This window comes from Vigna angularis, chromosome 10 (assembly GCF_016808095.1).
Source record: "Vigna angularis cultivar LongXiaoDou No.4 chromosome 10, ASM1680809v1, whole genome shotgun sequence".
In the NCBI taxonomy this organism is placed as follows: domain Eukaryota; kingdom Viridiplantae; phylum Streptophyta; class Magnoliopsida; order Fabales; family Fabaceae; genus Vigna; species Vigna angularis.
In genome coordinates this window covers 4,738,841-4,758,883 of record NC_068979.1, presented here as the reverse complement: position 1 = coordinate 4,758,883, position 20,043 = coordinate 4,738,841, and the positions used below count along the sequence as shown (strand labels likewise).

General features: G+C 28.6%; 2 protein-coding genes across 2 annotated transcripts; one reads left to right on the top strand and one right to left on the bottom strand.

Annotated features, from left to right (window-relative positions):
• Positions 1-2,174: 2,174 nt before the first annotated feature.
• LOC108334771 (uncharacterized) lies at positions 2,175-4,658 on the bottom strand. Its single transcript, XM_017570709.2, has 9 exons — positions 4,445-4,658; positions 4,117-4,298; positions 3,663-3,938; positions 3,491-3,549; positions 3,358-3,394; positions 3,195-3,266; positions 2,952-3,102; positions 2,679-2,846; positions 2,175-2,599 (listed from the first exon to the last, which is right to left on the bottom strand). Exons 1-9 carry the CDS (start codon positions 4,622-4,624, stop codon positions 2,243-2,245), a joined length of 1,482 nt encoding a protein of 493 aa, XP_017426198.1. The 5' UTR covers positions 4,625-4,658; the 3' UTR covers positions 2,175-2,242.
• Positions 4,659-16,591: 11,933 nt separating this feature from the next.
• LOC108335257 (ADP-ribosylation factor-like protein 8a) lies at positions 16,592-19,515 on the top strand. Its single transcript, XM_017571237.2, has 6 exons — positions 16,592-16,802; positions 17,583-17,664; positions 17,769-17,801; positions 17,920-18,041; positions 18,810-18,971; positions 19,113-19,515. Exons 1-6 carry the CDS (start codon positions 16,765-16,767, stop codon positions 19,228-19,230), a joined length of 555 nt encoding a protein of 184 aa, XP_017426726.1. The 5' UTR covers positions 16,592-16,764; the 3' UTR covers positions 19,231-19,515.
• The last annotated feature ends 528 nt before the right edge of the window (positions 19,516-20,043 follow it).

Sequence of the window (20,043 nt, the reverse complement as noted above, 5' to 3'; positions counted from 1 at the left end):
GTGAATTTATTTATATACAAGCAAGAGTATTGTAACATAACATGTTCGTTAAGGGATTGTTGGTAATTCGTTAACATAAAATCACAGTACGTGTACTGTTGCTAATATTACTCATTCTCGAAATAAATAAATGCAGTATTGTCTCATGATGACTTTTTGGTATTGGTTGAAAACGCATATTTCATGTGCACTTGTTTAATCACTTGACTTAGCTGGTCTTTTCTAACCATCATAATGGTCCTGTTAGCCTGTGGCGGTTACGAAAATAAATGAAGAATTATTATAAATATTAAAAAGGAGTGTATTAAAAATTATGGAATAATATATATCGTTAATAGAAAGAACCTCGTTCTCATCATGATAATAAAAGTTGTTGACAATTATCTAAATTGTAATGCCTACTAACTATGATATTTTTGTCTTAATTATGTTTGACTCAAACACTCTTGGTTTAATAAAATATTTGTTACAAAAATTAAATAAAGTTCAACAAAATTGAAGCCGCGAATATTTTGTCTCTGGAGAAATTGAAACAGATACCTGGCGCAATGTTAATAAATCTTGAGGTTTTTTTTATCAATTTAATAACAATATTTAATAAATCAACATTGTTAAATTATGTAAATTTTGACATGATAACTAATTATCATTTAAAAATATTTTATATACAAAAATTATAATATTATTTTGATAGTGGAACTTAATACTCAAGCAATATATTACTTAAATGGATTCACTTAAAAGAAGAAAAAAATTGCATACTAATATTTTATATTTATAATATTTAAATCTAAAATTTACTTATTAATCAAAGTTTCACAAGTAAAGGTTGGTATATCTTTATCGAGTATTTCTATCTTTTATAAAAATGACAAGAAAAGCAAAACATAGAAAAATAATAATCATCTTTTTAGTAAATTAATTTGAAATAACTTTCTCACACGCTTTCTCTCAACTTTTATTTTTAATCTGTGCATAAATTATTATTTTTTACAAACTTTATAAATAGTATTTTAAAATAATATTTCTAATTTATATATAAGATCATTTTGACTTACAAAGAAGTCAGCTACAAATTGTTTTTCATATCTTTCCTTAAATTAGCGTTTATAGAAAAGATATATTAAATACTTTACGAATTTATAACTTGAATAAAAAATCATATATATAAACTATCTCTACATCTCACCCTTAAATAATAATTTTAAGGAGTTATCATATATCATTTGTAGAGTGCTGTAATTTTTTTACTTGATTTTATGTTTTTAATAGATTTTAGTGAATAAATTGGAAAACAAATGCATTGATAATACTTTTCATGCTATTAAAATACAACTAGTAATGTATACATTTTTTTTATACTTTCTTAAAACAACTTAGTTTGTAACATAAGGACAATTTATATGGTTAACTTCATATAAGTGGAGTCAATAGAATATACTTATAAAACTGGAGTCAATTTGTTTTTCAAAATTAGCAATTTGAGTTTTTTTTATATATATAAAAAGGTTATTTACATAGTTAAGTTGTGTGTAAGCATGATTTTATTTTAAAGCAGTTATTATATTCATGAACTTTGATTATGAACAAAATTCATCATTCTCTGTAATGACTTTAATATAATTAATTTTAAAGTAAAATTGTTATTATTTTTAATAACTTTAATATAATTAATTTCAAATTAAAGTTGTTATTATTTTTAATGATTTTAATGTAATTAGTTTTGAATTGGAGTTATCATCTTCTTTAGTAATTTCAGTGTACCAAAATGAATTGCACTAAAATCGTCAAAGAAAATAAAAACTTTGATTCAAAAGTAATTAACTAAAATCATTAAAAAAGATAACAACTTTAGTTTAAAATCAATTATATTAAAATCAGGATAAAATAAAGGAAAATGTTTTTTTAACAAATTTTTTTAACATTTTTTTATAATAATTTATGTAATAATTTGTGATTGCTCCATTTTATATATACTTAGTCACACATAATATCCGGGGTTCTAAAATATATACTTTAATGTCATTCAAATATAGGATAGACTTTTTCAAAACAAGATTAAAAAACCTACTGTATGTCGTTACACTGAAATATAACACTTATGTACATTCCGACTTTGGTCTTAGTGTTATTTTGTTTGATAGTTATGAAACTATAAAGAAAAAGAAAAAAAGGAAAGCAAAAAAGTTGCACCTATGTTTGACATTCTACCTTTTTTAAGTTTGAAAATTAATAAAACTTCCTATATTGATTCTGGGGTCCTAGAATATATAGAAAGTGGTCTTTCCCATTGAAGAGCCTTTGCCACCCAGGTGAATACCAAGACTACCATAATAATGGAGAGAGACAACATAGATGACCATAACAATTTAGTTGAAACTCTCATTGGCTTGCATTGATTTGAGACAATTTCAGCAACTTTGTTCTTCACAACTGTGCATTTTGACAGTCTTTGCAATTCTGGATAGATATCCAGCAAATCCTGGATGGATCTGCTGTAGGCATGAGCCATGTTGTATGAGGCTTCAGGAAGAAATCTTCCCTCTTTTTTGCATTCTTCTCCTGTGCCCTCTTCGTGACAGGTGAATTTTGCAAGAATCTACACCAAAACGCCTTTTATGAACTATGAGTGTGGTGTTGCAAAAGTAACAAGAGTAACTAGTTTAGTGAAGACTTACTTTTGATAAATCACCAATCCTAATGACATTATTAGGGCAGCTTTGTGGAATGTAGTTAAGGTTTGAGGGTCCAGGGAAAGGGTCACAAATTTTTATGACTCCCAATAGTTCTTCATTTTCTGCACTTACTCCTAAGACCCGATAAATCACCGACATATTAGAATTCAACTGTTACACAAAACATAATGTATATTAGGACGTAACGGCACGTTAGAAGTGGAAGGAATTAATTATTTCCCATCTAATTCTGAAAGAAGAAACCAAGTTTTCTACCTCAACTACAAATCTGTGGATGGTGTAGCCAATTTGAACTATCAATTTCCCAGAGAAAGATTCATTCATGCATGGCAACATTGACCCCAGGCTACTGTTTTGTGGGTCTTTTTCGAAGTCTTCAAAAGCAGTGCATGCATCTTCTGCAAAGCTGCATGCATATTCACACAGCGTCGTGAGACTTGAAAAGAGGATTCTTTTAGCCGAATCAGAAGCATGATCATGAGAGGTTAAGGTACTTACGTGTGAAGGAAGAAATCAAAGCCAGTCAAGAACCAGCACAGGCTTGTTATGATCCAAAAGCAAAAAATTATGCTGAAAATAATGCAGAAAATAAAATTCATACGCGTTACTGTTTATTAAGTGTTAGTTAAGAAATTACGTGGAAAATGATACTGTATCTTACATTATAAACCCAGGACGCCAATACAGCAGCATTAGAACTGAGTCAAAAACAGCAAATTGAGCAAAAAATTAATCGATCTCAACCAATACTGTAACGAAATTAGCATCATAACCAATTGTTTAATGATTGGTACCTATTGCTGCAACCAGTGTCACCAAGTTGACGGTTAGAACAACGAAATGTGCTACATATCTATGTCACATTTAAGATTATATATAGGAAATACAAAAAAGTTTGAATTAGGAGCAAATTAACACAATCAGCATGAATAAAATAAGAGATGCTGTAAGGGAAAACATATATACGATGTATGAGTGGCCCGGTCGAATGATTGTTCACTTCTGTCAATAAAACGGCGTATCACACGCGAGTTAGTTCTGAGGTCTTGAGTGGTGGAATTCAAACTCTCACACATTTGCGGATTGTACGGAAGCAAAAGAAGCTGCATTTGGTTCGTTGTTCTTATTACTCTGCCTAGGGTCCCAAGAGCATCTTCTCCTATACCTACCACGGATTCTTTCAGTTTTTCTGTCCTCTTTAGGGTCTTCTGACTCGTTGCCATGACAAAACTTGAAGCAATTCTGTCACACCACCCCAAAATCGCCTCAATTGGAATTTTGTATAAGAATGTTACGTGTTTGTATAGTCTCAACGGATTTTCATCACGAATTTTCAGTTTACAATAAAGAATGTGGTGGTGTTGAAACTATTGTAATTTTGGATAATGAAATAATGGCGAGTTAAGAAAGGGAGACTTACATGGCGAGAGATGTGAAGAAGAGAAGTAGAAAGAAAATGTGGAGATGGTAATGGTCCAAACTAGTTAATGTAGCAGAGCCACCGCATAGACACTTCAGTATAAGGAAAATGGCCAAAACCAACCCACATAGCAACCAAACGCAGGCGAATGCGTATCCATGGACTCCTGTAAATGCCGCAGACTGAAAAGGATCAGAAAGCAAGTGTAGTAAACATAAATATGATGACCACACACACGTTATTTGTTTTCTAAATCTAGATTAAGTTAAACATATGGCACGTTTAAGAAATAGAAAAGAGAAGTTTGAAGTGATCAACAACTACTCACAGCCACGTAATGGTTGTTTCGAAGGTCGAAACCTCCATTGTAGTCTTTGAAATGTTGTAAGGGATCGGGTCTATGGAAGGTCCTTTCATGAACGGGGGACCCTGAGGCTAACGATGTTGTTTGAAGTACGAGGAACAAGAAGAAAAGAAGAAATAAGACGCGGTTGGTTGAGTTGAGCATGGTAGAGTTAGTCTCTTTTCTGGTTTTTTAGCGAAGGGATAAGAAAAGACGACATGTGACTGAAAATTGTGACAACTTTTTGTGTGAGAAGTGTGACTTACTAGGTAAGATAAGAATAGAATAGCTTGTGGCATGGTTTAGTGCAACATTTTTGTTACGTGAAGGAAGGACAAATGGCAGTGTTAGAGATGGAGGTAACGAATCAGAAGCCGAAATAGTTGGTTCGTCATGTGCAAGAATTGACCACTTTTAACTGTTTTCCTCCACGCATGCATGCATGCTGTATTCCAGCGTTCGTGTCTTTATGTTTAAGTATCGTTAGTTTTTATTTTTATTTTCTCACCTTTGCTATCTCTATTTTCTGTTGTCTTTTTTCAACTTGCTAGTTAAAACTACACACATCACAGAATGAACAAAGCAAAGTGGTCTATGCATATATACCTTTCTTTGGAATTGGCACGAGACACGAGAATCTGACATTGCACTTCACTCCCCCTGCACTTTACATAATTTACGTAATTTAAATGTATGGAAAGTTCTACTCAAATTCTCTTTAATTTTTTTAAATTAAATAGCTTGCTTTGTGCTTAAACTTTCATAAGGATGCTTAAAACAAACAATTAATATTATTGAAGTCATGTATTGATCTAATTGGATATGTAATAAGAATATGCAGACATAAGATCTTTTTGAAGATAAATCGTGTTTTCATAAATTGAAATTAACTTATATATTAATTGATTTGTAGAAATATTTTCATATAATTTATCCGATTATTGTTTATATTATAATTTTAGTGTATGGAAAGTTAATATTAGTGAAAAATAACTTTTTATAATTATAATTCATTCTGTATATAAAGTGATGCGATATAAATGTAAATATTATAAAAAAATTTGTACTGGTTGAAACTATAATAGAAGTGGATATTGTTACATTTTTGTAAAAGAGATAAAGTTTTATATCAGTTCTACTTATAATAAAATAAATGTGGTGACATTTTTACAACAAAATTATATTGATTTTAGTTATAACCAGTATATAAAATAATTTTTTATTGTTTTTATTTATAAACATATTAACAAAGTTCTTAATGCCTTCTGTTTAGGGTTTTTTCTTCTCATTTTACACCATGCACGAGTCATCCAAGCGAAGCACCCATGTCTGTTATCGTCGTTCGTCCTCTCCAGGTCAAGGTCGTTATCGATACAACACCCATGGTTGAAATCACCACAGATGATATCATCAGCTTTGCTGGCACGAACGATGGGAATCATGACATTGAAGGTGGTGACATATTATAATCAGATCTCATAATCATATCTTACAATCATAATTAACAACAAAGCTAATATACAAATAAATTTTTCAAACCCACTGAACTCATCACGTGTAGGGAAATTTTCATCAATTGTGAAATTATCAGTATAATTCTCCTCGCACATTTCATTTAAAAAAAAGATAAATCTAAGATGAAACTATATTTTATTTGTATTTCATAAAACTTAAAGGATAATATTTCATCTTATACACCAACACTTTAACCACCTACAACATAACATGAGCATACAGGACCTCACTTTTGAATAGCTAAAATGGAGATTAACAACAAATTCATAAAACAAAAAATAAAATAAAAAAAAAAAAGTGAATAATGTGTTTTTGAAATATAGAAGATTTCTTAACCTAATTTCAAAATTTGAAAGATGAAAAAATCAGATTTCAAAATTTAGAAGATTAAACCAAATTTTGAAATCTAAAGTACTCCTAAACTAGATTTCAAAATTCAAGAAATTGTAGAATCGAATTTCAAAATCTGATATATTCATAAATCGAATTTCAAAAATCCGGATACTCCTTAACTATATTTGAAATTCGAGATTCTTATACACCAAATTTCGAAATTTGTATACCCTAAATTTCAAAATTTAATGTTTACCACTTCAAATCAGGTTTTGAAAAATAATAAATAATTACGATTATAATTCGAAAAGGAAAAAACAGTATAAATGAAGAAGAAGAAAAGTAAATACATACCTCTAAGCTTTAAAAGAAAATAAGCTTTAAAAAAATAAATAAGAAAAAGGAAATCTTTTGAAGAAGAAGAATGTCATTGAATAATACTCATGAAAAGAAAAACTACTTTGAATGCTTCGTGAAAATGACTTAACGTATTAGGAAAAGTAAATATAATACCTCGAGCAGTAAATACGGATAGATAAATAATTATATCTGAAGGTTATAATTAATTTATATATAATTTTTTAGGGTTATAATGGACATCACAATTATATCTGAGGGTGCAAGAAGAAAAAGTCGGGTACAGGAAGAAAGCCCATCTTGATCTTATCCAAACCATGTGGCATAACAGGTGTTTCATCATACACCTCCACCATCTTATCTGTACCTCCACAAACTACAGTTTTAATCTTTTAACATCTCATCTCTATCTCAATTTTTTCAAAAAAGTCATTTCTTAATCTTAGTAAATATTTTTTTAACCTTTTCTTTTTCCTGCACCACTTTAACTCTACCCTCTTTTAATAAAAGAATTTAAAACTTTGTTTCTTATTTATAATTTAATAAATATGTAATTTAATTTAAAAATATAATATTATTTAATATATTTTCATATTTTAATAATTATTAAAATATAATTTGTATTACTATAATAAATATATTAAAAAATTTAAAATAAAAAAAATAATAATAAAAATAATAATAATAAAAATAAAGAAACAAAAATAATAATATAAAATCTGATTTAACATATATAAATATATTAACTTATATTAAAATATTAAATTAATGAAATAAGATTTCGATTTCTTAATTATTATTACTTTAATTTTTATTTTTTTAATATTATTATTATAATAATATAAATTATGTTTTAATAGTTATTTAAATATAAAATATATTAAATAATATTAAATTTTTATATTAAATTAAATAATTAATAAATTATAAATAAAAATCAAATTTATAAAAACTTTCTTTTCGGAACTGGAAATCCGATAACTATGTTATCGGATACCAATATCCGATGATTATTTTTTTAAAATTTTATTTTCTATTTAAAATTTAATAATAATTTAATTTAATTTAATATGTTAATATAATTTAATATTTTAATATAATTTAATATTTTTATATATATTAAATCAGATTTTATATTATTTTATTTGTTTTTTAATTTTTATTTTTATTACTTTTATTTTAATTATTTTAATTTTAATCTTTTTAATGTAATTATTATAATAATACAAATTATATTTTAATAATTATAAAAATAATATAAAAATACTAAATTATATTAGATTTTTAAATTAAATTAAATAGTTATTAAATTATAAATAAAAAACAGAGTTTTAAAAATTTGTTAGAGGGATACAGTAAAGACGTGTATGATTACTTTAATAAAAAAGAAAAAAAGTTAAAAAGTTATTTATTAAAGTTAGAAAAAATTCTAAAAAAATTAAAAGAGTAGATGAAATGTTGAAGGTGTAAAGTAAAACACCTAAAATAAAATTTTTAAAAAATTAGAATTACATAATAGATGTTAAAAGGTTAAAGTTATAATTTTTGGAGTAAAAAATGAGATATTGAAGATGTAGGATGAAACATCTTAAGTTTTTTTTTTAGTATTGTCGTATTAAAATAAGTGAAGTCCAACTCAATGTAAATACCTGTTTCTCTGTGTCGAATAACATTGGTGCGATTCATATGATTGCTATGGACCCAAATGACTGAAAAAGAAATCATGGTCGAGAACATGTGATTTATACTAGAAATATTATTATTTAACAAATTATATAACTACTAAAGTGAAAGATGTACCAAATATAATATATTAATGTAAAAAATAATAACGATATGATGAAGAAAGATAAGAACTTAAGATATTATTCTAATGGGAAGCTTAATGGTCGGTGGTTTTAGATGTGTATTATTACTTCGTTAACAATTGTATATCAATGTTAATGTTTGATAATATTAAAATAAAAGGAGGTATATTTTTTTTCCTTTAAATTAGAAGCATCAAAATTAGTTTAAATTCATAAGTTGATTTAAATTGGAAGCATCGAAATTAGTTTAAATTCATAAGTTGATTTAGTTTATCATGTGTTGTGGAGTTAAGTTTAAAAATATTTTTTTAAAATATATGTTAAATTGAACTTAATTCACATATTAAATAGGTTTAAACTAGGTTTAAACTGAGTTGAAAGTAAATTATCTATATTAATTCTCGGTTATTTTTTTATTATAATTGTTTAATATTAATTATGTAGATTGATAATTTATTTTTTTAACTAATTCAAAAAATATTTGAGACTTGGATTTTCACTTACTATTTTTATGATAATTCGTGTTAAGGTAAGTAAATATTTTGATTATATTATTATAACTGGATGAATTTAGTTGATTACAATAAATAATAAAATAAGTTGAAAAAATAAATCATGAATTAGTCGATTTATGAGTTCAATTGTAATATAAGTAGTGTAAATTAAGATATCAAGAAATAACCAGTTTAGAAGGAATTCTTATATAAGTATAATTTGAATGTACAATTATTTATAGAACAAGTTTATTAAAACCAATAAGTAAATCAAAATGTTTGAATTGATTCATATATTGTTTATTCTATTAAATATGTTATTGTAAGTTTGAAAATATCACATTTGAAAATATTACCAATAAGTGCTTGTATGAGGATTTGAAAAAAATTAGTTTAATTGTTTTTTTTGTCCTTAGTTTCGATGTAATGTATCAAGTTGGTCTTACTTTTTAAAAAAGTTTCAATTGCGTCCACACCTGATCAAATTAGCTTCAATCAAGTCCCTTCCGTTAATTACAAACAAACGAAGTTAAATGTTTGATGATATGGCAGAAGACAATGCGAACGCATTATTCTGTAAAAATATTGGTCGTGACGTGTAATTGAATTAAAGGTTGATGTGGAAAGCAAATTATGATAGAAGATAATTGGGGAAAAATTAAACCTTAATAAAATTAGGAGTTTTATGAAGGGAAAAAAATTAGGGCATTTGTGGTAGAGCATTGTTGAGTTCGTCATTTCTTCATCTACATTACGAACACAGAGCAATCACAATTAGGGGTTTCTTTCACATAACCACATTTGGGGATTTGGACGCACATTTGACATTGTTGGTGTTGGTGGGGTATTTTGAAAAGCGAAGTTTGTTCCATTCTAAGGTATGTGTTTGATACCTTTCATTCTGTGTATGATTGCTTTCGTTGTGGTTCTCCATAGAGTTTGATTTTTGTTTGGTTTGTTTCATTATTGTCACTCATTATGTCTGTTGTTGCTTTGTTAGTGGTGCTCCATTTTCATCGTGGTCCCCCATTATGCTGTGTGAAATTATTTGTTTATGTTGTGTTTATGGTCCCCATACAAAGTTATTTAGTTTTTTATGGTGTGTTTATGGTCCCCCATAGTATTAGGGAGTATATTTTGTTTGTACGGTAGATAGCATTTCGGGTAACCATAAATTAACGTAACATTTAAGCATAGATTAACATAGTATTTTGTGTACTTTATATGAGTTGAGATGGCTAAACTAAATATAGTCTGACAAGAATATTTATATTAGTTGAGATGGTTAACTCTAATATCGAAGTGGTCTTTCACCATGGGGGTAAATTTCTGAATAGTGGGTCACTCAAATACAAGTATGGTCAAACCAGTTCTTTAAAAATTGACCCAGACTAATGTAACTACTTTGAAATTTTGGCCATTCTGAAAGAGACGAGTTATAGGAATGTTAAGAAGTTGTGGTATTCATTTGGTTGTGGTTTTGTGTTAGAAGGAAGGCTGAAACTACTATCTGATGACAAAGGTGCATGTCATCTAGTCAATATTGCCATATTAAATGGTCAAGTTCACCTTTATGTTGTACATATGGTGTTAGAGCCTCATTATGTTCATATGTTGGAATATTTTGTTGAACTCGAAGTTGAGAGACATAATGGTGAACCCCAAGTTGAGAGACATAATGGTGAAGTAGAAGTTGAGAGAGAGGGTGGTGAACCCCAAGTTGAGATAAAGGTTGATGAACCCGAAATTGAGAGAGATCGAGAGGAAGAGGATGATGATCCTATCTTTGGGGAGGGTCACAATGATGTTGGTGTGGAGACAGAGAGGGAGGGAAAGGATGATGGTGATCTTTTGATGGAGGGTGACATAAATGTTGGTGTGGAGAGAGAGGGGGAGAGACCTATGGTGTAGAGAATGGTAGGAAATTGAAGGTATTTAAAAATGACAAAATAAGAGTTTGTGTGAAATGTTGTGAGGAAAAGGTATGGTATGCTTATTGTGCACATAAGGTTGCCCAAAGTATATGGTAGTTAAGGAAGATTATCAATACCTATACATGCAGCAGATAATTTAATATCTGTTTAGTGACTTCCAAATGGTTAAGTGGTAGGTTAAAGAAGACCATAAAAGAAAATCCAAATATTAATCTGACTAACCTCCAAAACAAAGTTTTAAGAAATAAAACATTAGTGTGTCTCGGTCTAAAACCTTTAGGGCAAAAATAATGGCATACAACAAAATTGAAGGTTCTTTCAAAGACCAATATAAAAAGGTATATGACTATGCAAATAAATTGCTGAGGTCAAATCCTAGATCAACTGTGAAAGTTAATGTAGAACCTAATGAGGAGAACCCAATATTCAAGAGACTATATATGTGTCTGAAGACATGTAAGGACAACTTTATTTCATGTAGGCTTATTATAGGTTTGGATGACTGTTTCTTGAAAGAGAAATATGGAGGTGAGTTGTTAACTGTAGTTGGAAGAGATGGTAATGACCAAATGTTACCTTTGGCATACGCTGTTGTGGAAGTGGAGAGAATAAGGAAACTTGGACTTGGTTTTTAAAATGGTTGATTGATTATCTTGGTGGTGTTGAAACTTGTTCAAGATGTACATTTATTTCAGATCAACAAAAAGTAAGTTACATATTTCTTTGTTGTTTTCTAGTACCTTAGCCTTCCATCTTCATGAGTTTTATTTTAACTTTCATACTTTCATTCATTACTTTGATAGAGACTTTTACCAGAAATACAAGAACTTTTACCTGGTGTGGACCAAAGGTTTTGTGTGTGTCGCACATATGCAAATTTTAGGAAAAAAATTTCTGGCAAAAATCTGAAACATTTATTATGGAAGGCAACATTATCAAGACACCCTCAAGCATGAGAGAAATTAAAGATGTCAATCTAGATGCCTTTAAACACTTGATAGTTATTCCACCAAGGTATGTATTGAAAACTTAAAGTCATATCAATTATTTACTATTGTTTTCTTCTATTTGAAATGTTTCACTTTTTCTTTCTTTAACTAGATTTTGGTCAAAATCAAGGATTACGGCTACAATTGCTTATGACACCCTAGTAAATAATATGTCTGAAACTTTCAATAGTGTCATATTAAATGAAAGGGGTAAGCCCATCATAACAATGATGAAAGACATTCATATGTACCTCATGAAGAGGTGGACAAGAAATAGAGACAAGATAACTACATGTCAATGTTCTCTTTGCTCGAAAATTCAAAAAAGATTTGAAAATGAATTATACAACACTAAATATTGGATACCTAGGTATGATTTCAGAATATGGAGTTGTTTATGATTTCATTTGTTTACTTTAATTAGTCAATTGAATTTATTATTATTTTGTAGTTGGTCAAGACTGGAAGTATTTGAGGTGAAACACATGTCTACCATTGGTGACAAGTTTGTGGTTGACATAGATAAAGTGGAATGTAGTTATAGAAAATGGACTATAACATGAATCCCATGCCCTCATGCACTGACTGTCATGACATTTCTAAACATTAATGGAGAAGACTACATCCCACATTGGTTTACAAGGTCAACCTATGAAGAAACATACATTCCAATGATATACCATGTCAACAGTCTTCATCTATGGGAAATGACTTCAAATCCTGATGTTTTGCCTCCACCTTAAAAGGGTTTTGCTTGGTAGACCGAAAAAGAAAAGAATACTACAACCTTAGGAACTAAAGAAGGATGACACACAACTAAGACAAGGGGAAACTCGTAAGAGATGTGACATATGTAGACAACTTGGACATAAAATAAATACTTGCCCACAAGCTGCTCCCACAAACCCAACTCAATCTCAATTAAGTCAGCTTACTTAATGTCAGGTTCAAGAACCCCAACCAAGGCAGCCAACTACATCAACAACTTATAAGTGATTTAGAAGTCATAAAATGTTATTAATGCCAATATTGGTGCCTATTTTGTAACCAATTATAATATGGAACTTCAATATGTATTTTGAACTTTATCTTGGATAACACCTTTGGATAGGAACTTCAATATGTATTTTATGATGAAGAACTATGTTGTTTGTTCAATGAATATTGACATCAATATCATGTCCATTTCAACTACAGTTTGTGATTTTAGTCTCAATTTCAATGTGCTTATATTGGATTATATATTGATAATATGAGCGATATTGTATATTGAATGTGCATTTGAAGCACACTTTTTATTCTCAATTCATTCTTCAATTGAATGTCATTTCAAACACAATATGTATTGAACAATGTCAGTGAAATTGTATATTGAAAGGAGAAATTCATATTTGTCATTCATTTCAAAACATCACATTACAATATAACAAATTTGGTCTAATACAACACATCATGAAATTTTAAACAAAATACAAACAAGGATGGTGTTAATCAACCCCATAATCCATATTAACATCTTCTCCCTTTTATGACAAACCATAACAAATTTCTCCAGACTATAAATCTTTCTCTTTTACCTAGCAATAGTACTACCAGTATCATCCAAATTATCTTCATTACGCCATTTAAAGAAATTGCATTGAAGTTCTTCATTTCGACTTCGTTGTTCAAAATATCTTATCACAAACATTTCATTAATCACCAAAACAATTTATCAGAAAAATGAAACTACAACCACTGAACAAACCTTGTAATTAGGGCAGTCCCAAAATTGCTTCCCTTCGTTCTTAACAGTCTTTGCCACTCTCAAGACAACAACCTCCTCACAATGGCATATTTGGGTTCCAACCAATCCTCTGGATGAACCACCACGAGAGCTCCACAGACCACCCAACACTTCTTCAACGAACTCCCAACCAAAGAAGATAAACACTTCCTCAACTAACTCTGAAATAGGGAAGAAGACTTCACCAACCACGAACCACCAAGCTACTGCAAACACACAACAGTAAACTCCAAACCCTAAAGAAGAAGAAAACAAAAAAAGAAGAAGACCCACCGCACTACTGCCACTTATAAGCTCGTTGGGGTACTTCACTTATGGCATCCACGTACACCTCCTCCTTTGCTATGTTACCATACTCTTTTGCCACATTATCATTATCTTCTGTCATATCATCAAACGCTTAACTCTGTTTGTTTGTATTTAACGGGATGGACTTGATTTAGACAAATTTTACTAAGTGTAAACACAATTGAAACTTTTTTAAAAGGTATAACCAACTTAACACCTATAGTGAAACTGGAAACAAAGAAAGCTATTAAAAAAAATCATATTTCAATATGCTGATTACCTTTTCATGTTTGGATCGTTACATAAAAAAATATATTTAAAGAATTATCTCTTATATTTCTCACATATACATTTATTTTTGAGTTTAAGCTTACGTATTGTTTTAAAGTATTTAAAATTTTATTTATTATCGAATATCTCCTAATAAGCTATTTTATATGTCTTATTTTTATGTAAATTATCTTATAACTAGACTATCAAATTTGTATTCATTTACTAAAATAGTTTGATCAAAAGGAATGACATAAATTTAATCTATTATCTCGCATTAATAATTTTCAGTTCATTGTGATGTGAATTATTATACTAAGATATATTTAATATTTTGATATATTATTTTTCAAAAATTATTGAAGGTGAATAGCTTTTTTTTTCCTTTTACAACTAGTCTTAGATCCGTGCTGTGTGCACTTTTTTTAATTTGGATTAAGAAAATTAATATAATTATTATTATATTTAAATAAATAGTTTACTTACATAATTATATATAATATTTATATATAAGTGTTATAATTATGAAATACTTAAATAATGAATTTGATAATATGAGAAAAATAATTAATTAATTACCATTATCTTTTATAACGAATTAATTAAAAAATAAAATTATTTTAATATTTATTTCTTAATGTAAAAGTGATAGATTATAGAAAATATAGCTAATAATACCAATACTAATAATAATGGATTATACTAATAATAATATTATTAATAATGTTGTCAATATGTTAAAGAAGATAAATTGTTGATTTTTATAATGTCTAAAGTATATTGGTAAAGACAATGAATGTTAAGTCTTGGTTGATAAAATAGTTGGTAGAGTATATTAGTTATTTGTTGAGACTAAAAATATTGTAAACCAAGTTACAATGTTCTTAAAATCAAATAAATCACAAAGATAATCAATTAAGATTAGTTTTTACACGAAAATGATTCATTTCAAATTTTATACCTGTCATTGATTTGTAATAATCAATTAGCTTACTCGATTAAAATATAACACATTTACAAGTTTTTGAAAAACATTAATGAATTACAATATTTTTAAAATCGATTAATATTATGAACATAGATATTTATCTTTAGAAACCAATTTCCTTCCTTCTTAATTACAATTTTTGAAAAAAAAAAGAAAAAATGTTTGATAGTTTTTTTAGAGATTAACACAATTTTTCAAGTTTTCGTACAAATTTAAAGAAAATTTGATTGATTCTAAGGTTTTTTGTTTAGCTTAGGATTGGTGTAAAATTTACATATCATGTATGTGTATTCATTTCATATCTTTTTATTATTCATTTTTATTTCACAATGTAAATAATAAGTTAGGGTATTAAAAATTTTGAAATTTTTGTTGTTGTTCTTCTATATCCTCCACATGTAAGTAATAAGGTAATTATATAACATTATTTTAATTGAAAATCTTAGAAGTCTATTTCAAATTTTTTATATCTAAAATATAGGTTTTACATAAATGAATATTGTTATCTAATTCTTAATCTTTTAATAGAATTATAAAAAGTTACTAGAAACTGGAGATAAATTCTTAATAATCTAAAAGTATAAAATTTGGTCTTTCTTACTTTTTCTTTTCTCATCTTTTAATGTATTGATATTAATAAAGTTTCTAAAAGTTATTACTGCTTTAAATTAGTTTTAAAAATTAAAATTATTCAAACTATTGAAAAATATTAATCACAACTATTTTAACAAATAACAATAATACTAATAATAATAACAATAATATCAATACTAATTTACAATAATACTAAGATTAAAAAATAATATTTAAGTATGAGTTTGTTTGTTTTAAATTATAAAATTGAAATTAGTTGATTATTGTTACGTAATAAAATAATATTATTATAGAATTAAAATTTACAATTAAACCTCTGAATTATATATTATATTAAAATTAAGTTAAACTCTGAGTTATGTATTATATTAAAATTAATTGGATTTGTATTACATTAGTTATATTAAGTGAATTACAAATTTTAAGATTTAGTTTAAATTTAAATTTTGTAATTAAAAAACTTAAAACTTCTTTCATAATTATTTTTTATTGCATCAAATTTTTTAATATTTTGTATATATACGTATTAAATTTGAATAACTATACTTTTTTTTATAAGAAAATAACAAATATTTAAAAATATAAAGATAATATTTTGATATATTTTTTTAATTTAACATTGTCCAGTTATGATAATTTAAGATATGGGCTTCCAATGATTTTAGATATAGTTAATTCGAATAAATCTTTAAAAAATATTAAATCATAAAACGAGATATTAAAGATATTGTATGTTTAAAACTAAAGATAAAATTCAGTTGGTGTCTTTTTATACATAAGAGTACGATAAAGAGTAGAAAGGGAGGGAGGGAAGAATAGGTTTGAGAGAGAAAAGGCTAATTGGATTGCATTTCTCTCTCTTTTTGGTAGACCAAGAGGGAAATAGGAGATCTGATTTCTTTCTCCCTTTGCATAATTTTGCGATCAGAATTGTCTTCAAGAAAAACCAATGGGATTGTGGGAAGCTTTTCTCAATTGGCTTCGCAGGTAAGCTTTTTTTAACAAAAATAGTCAGGCTTTTCGCATTGATTGGCTCTTTGTATCACTCATGGTCTTTTCATTTTCAGGTTTCTGGTATTTGTGTTTTTCTTTTATAGTCCGTTGATAGTTTGTAATGTGTATACTTTATGTATGGCTCTGCGTTTTTTTTTGCTCAGAGGGAGGATTTGTTGGTGGTCTAATGTTTTAGAGTAATGATTTCCAATATTTTTGTACTCAATGCAAATATTTATATATCATGTGAGTAATGTTTCACGATTTGTAAATGTTTTCACCTTTCATACGCTACGTGAATGGTTTTGTTTCAAACGAGATATCTTAAATTTTCTAGTTATCACCGTCTTAATTTTGGAGAAGTATGGGGAACTTGTGGATAGGAAATTTATGTATGTCTGTGTGTATAATCTTTTTATTTTTCAATTAATGGACAATGATGTTTTCTTGACCTTTTGGAATAAAGGTAGATATGGAAGTCACTGGTGAAAAAATGATACAAGCTTATTGGCATGGAAGGCAAATCGCCTAATTAGATTTTTTTTGTCCTGCACTTCCAAATTCGTTTGTGTGAAACAGAATAGTGCTTTTTTAAATTACTTTTGATTGCCCTAATATCGCTTTCTCTTTTTAATGCACAAATTTTTAGTTTATGTTACACTTGGAAGTGAAATTATACATTTTTAGGTTTAGAGTCTATGCACATGATCTGAACTTCGTGAATCACTTTCATCAAGAAAACAAGAGCTTATTGTGTTGTAAATTTGTTTGCAGCCTATTCTTCAAGCAGGAGATGGAGTTATCTCTGATTGGACTTCAGAATGCTGGAAAGACTTCCCTTGTAAATGTAGTCGCTGTGAGTACAATAATCACTTTGGCTTTCGCTTAGCAATTTAGTTGTTTATCTTTAAGGTTGACTAACTGACAATATTTCTTATGCTTATTCTTTTTGGTTTATAGACTGGTGGCTATAGTGAAGACATGATTCCTACTGTAAGTTCACCAAATGCTTTTAATTATTGTTATCTCCTCCGTTTATTCAATTTTACGGACTTTTCTATATACCGTGGGCAAATGACATTCTGATCGATTCGTTGTTCTCTGATTTCAGGTGGGATTCAATATGAGGAAAGTGACAAAAGGGAATGTTACAATAAAGTTATGGGATCTTGGTGGGCAGCCAAGGTTCCGCAGCATGTGGGAACGTTACTGTCGTGCGGTTTCTGCTATTGTGTATGTAACGAACTTCTTATCTTTTTCTGAATTATTCTCTCTCCCTATTTGCTCGCGCCCTTATATGCATGTTTCTGGCAGGATTATAATTTACATGCTTATACTGATACAAATTACTGATAAATGTTTAATGTACAAGTTGTATTGGTAATGAACTTGTGTGTACAGTCTTCATGTTGCCTACATGTTTTTGATTCTGGTCTAGTGATCAATATAAGGTCAATTTGTGTTTGTTGCATTTCATGGTTGTTTGATAATCAAAATGCGTAGTTGTTTATTTGTGTTTGTTGTAATTGGGATACATCCAGAATAAGTCTTGTTTGATGGTAACTAGTGGTTGAGATTATTTTTTCTTCCTTGAACCCAAACGATGTTCTTCACATTTATCTATGACAGTGATGCAAAACCAATTGCTGCTCAGATGCCTTAGTAAAGGGCTCCTCCCTGGTGTATTTGTATTTATAAATAAATTCAATTGTCCATCCATGAAGGGGTGTACGCAGACTTATTATCCTTCAATGACCATAATTGGCCTAAAACTTTAATCTGTATGCTTTGCAGCTGCCCAGTGTCGAAAAGACTTTGTTAGTTATATTTCAATTTTAATTGGTTGTAACAATTGCTGCTGCTGAGAATTCTGTCTCTTAGATCCATTGCACTTGTATAATTGGATCGTGCGCACTTTGTTTTAAATTTACACTTTGAGCTAACAGTCTAATGCTGAATCTGTTCAACTTAGCAACTAAACATCATACCATATTTCTGCAGTTATGTTGTTGATGCTGCCGATGCAGATAATCTTAGCATATCAAGAAGTGAGCTTCATGATTTGCTGAGCAAACCATCATTGAGTGGCATTCCTTTGTTGGTATTGGGGAACAAGATTGACAAACCAGGCGCTCTGTCTAAGCAAGCATTGACTGACCAAATGTAAGACCTAATATAAGTATGAAACAATAAAGGAGTAAAGTAATTGTAGAAAGTTATAGAACTAAGAATTCATTTTCTCCTTCAATTTTCTTTTCTATGTGTTCAAACTACTTCAGTGCTGAAAAATACTATGGTGTGCAGGGAATTGAAGTCAATCATTGACAGGGAAGTTTGCTGCTTCATGATCTCGTGCAAAAACTCGACGAACATTGACTCTGTTATAGACTGGCTTGTAAAGCATTCCAAATCGAAGAGCTGAACTGCTTCTTTCTATTTTGAACTCTAGTGTAATTTATGGTTGATACATTTATGGATTTACTAGAGGCGTTTGCATGTCTAACTCAGTTGCTGATTGGTTTATTTTCCTTTTGTCAGATGCTTTGTAATATAATATCATTCTTGTCCGGTAGGTAAGTAATCAAACGGGATGACATACATGGGAAAGGTTACATTATGAGTAAATCAGTGTGTCATAGGCTTAGCCACATCATTAAAATTCATTGAACTGCATTTGCGATGAATATATGTTCTTTTATCTTTCTAACTCTGGATTTGATATTACATATTTTCTAATGATCTAATATCTTATGTTCTTATTTTAACCCCACGAGTCTATTTAACTTGCGCAAATTCAGCTGCTTTCATTGTGTTCAATTATTTTTTTCGAAGGGTTAATAACTTGGAGGTTTTTCTTATGTTTCGCTAATTTCATATTGAATGAAATTACGTACATATTCTATACCTTCCATGTTTGATGTTTGGCGCAAGAGCATGATAGCAAAATACCTAACAAATATATACTAATTACTACACCTGATCATTGAGTAGTGGTATTCATCACAAGTGTATCATGCAAGGTTGTAAATTTTGCTAATCAAACCAATATGATTTCCATTAAAAGTTGGAGGGAATTTTGCCAAGCTCTTTTAAAATTCTTAGAATTAGGTAAATCTTTTAAAAGAACCAAAAGTTGTTCTTTTCAATCTTTTAATTTTATTGCAGTTTTGACTAGTTTACAATTTCATTATAGGAGTTCTAAATTAAAATATAATAAATTATTTCTTGTTTTATT

Excerpts from the sequence above, each read along its gene's own strand:
- LOC108334771 (XM_017570709.2), bottom strand. The coding sequence starts at position 4,624 with ATGCTCAACTCAACCAACCGCGTCTTATTTCTTCTTTTCTTCTTGTTC. Across the intron at positions 3,550-3,662 it reads GACCGGGCCACTCATACATC|ATATGTAGCACATTTCGTTG; the intron begins GTATATATGTTT and ends AATGTGACATAG. Across the intron at positions 3,267-3,357 it reads TGGCGTCCTGGGTTTATAAT|CATAATTTTTTGCTTTTGGA; the intron begins GTAAGATACAGT and ends CATTATTTTCAG.
- LOC108335257 (XM_017571237.2), top strand. The coding sequence starts at position 16,765 with ATGGGATTGTGGGAAGCTTTTCTCAATTGGCTTCGCAG. Across the intron at positions 17,802-17,919 it reads GTGAAGACATGATTCCTACT|GTGGGATTCAATATGAGGAA; the intron begins GTAAGTTCACCA and ends CTCTGATTTCAG. Across the intron at positions 18,972-19,112 it reads CAAGCATTGACTGACCAAAT|GGAATTGAAGTCAATCATTG; the intron begins GTAAGACCTAAT and ends TATGGTGTGCAG.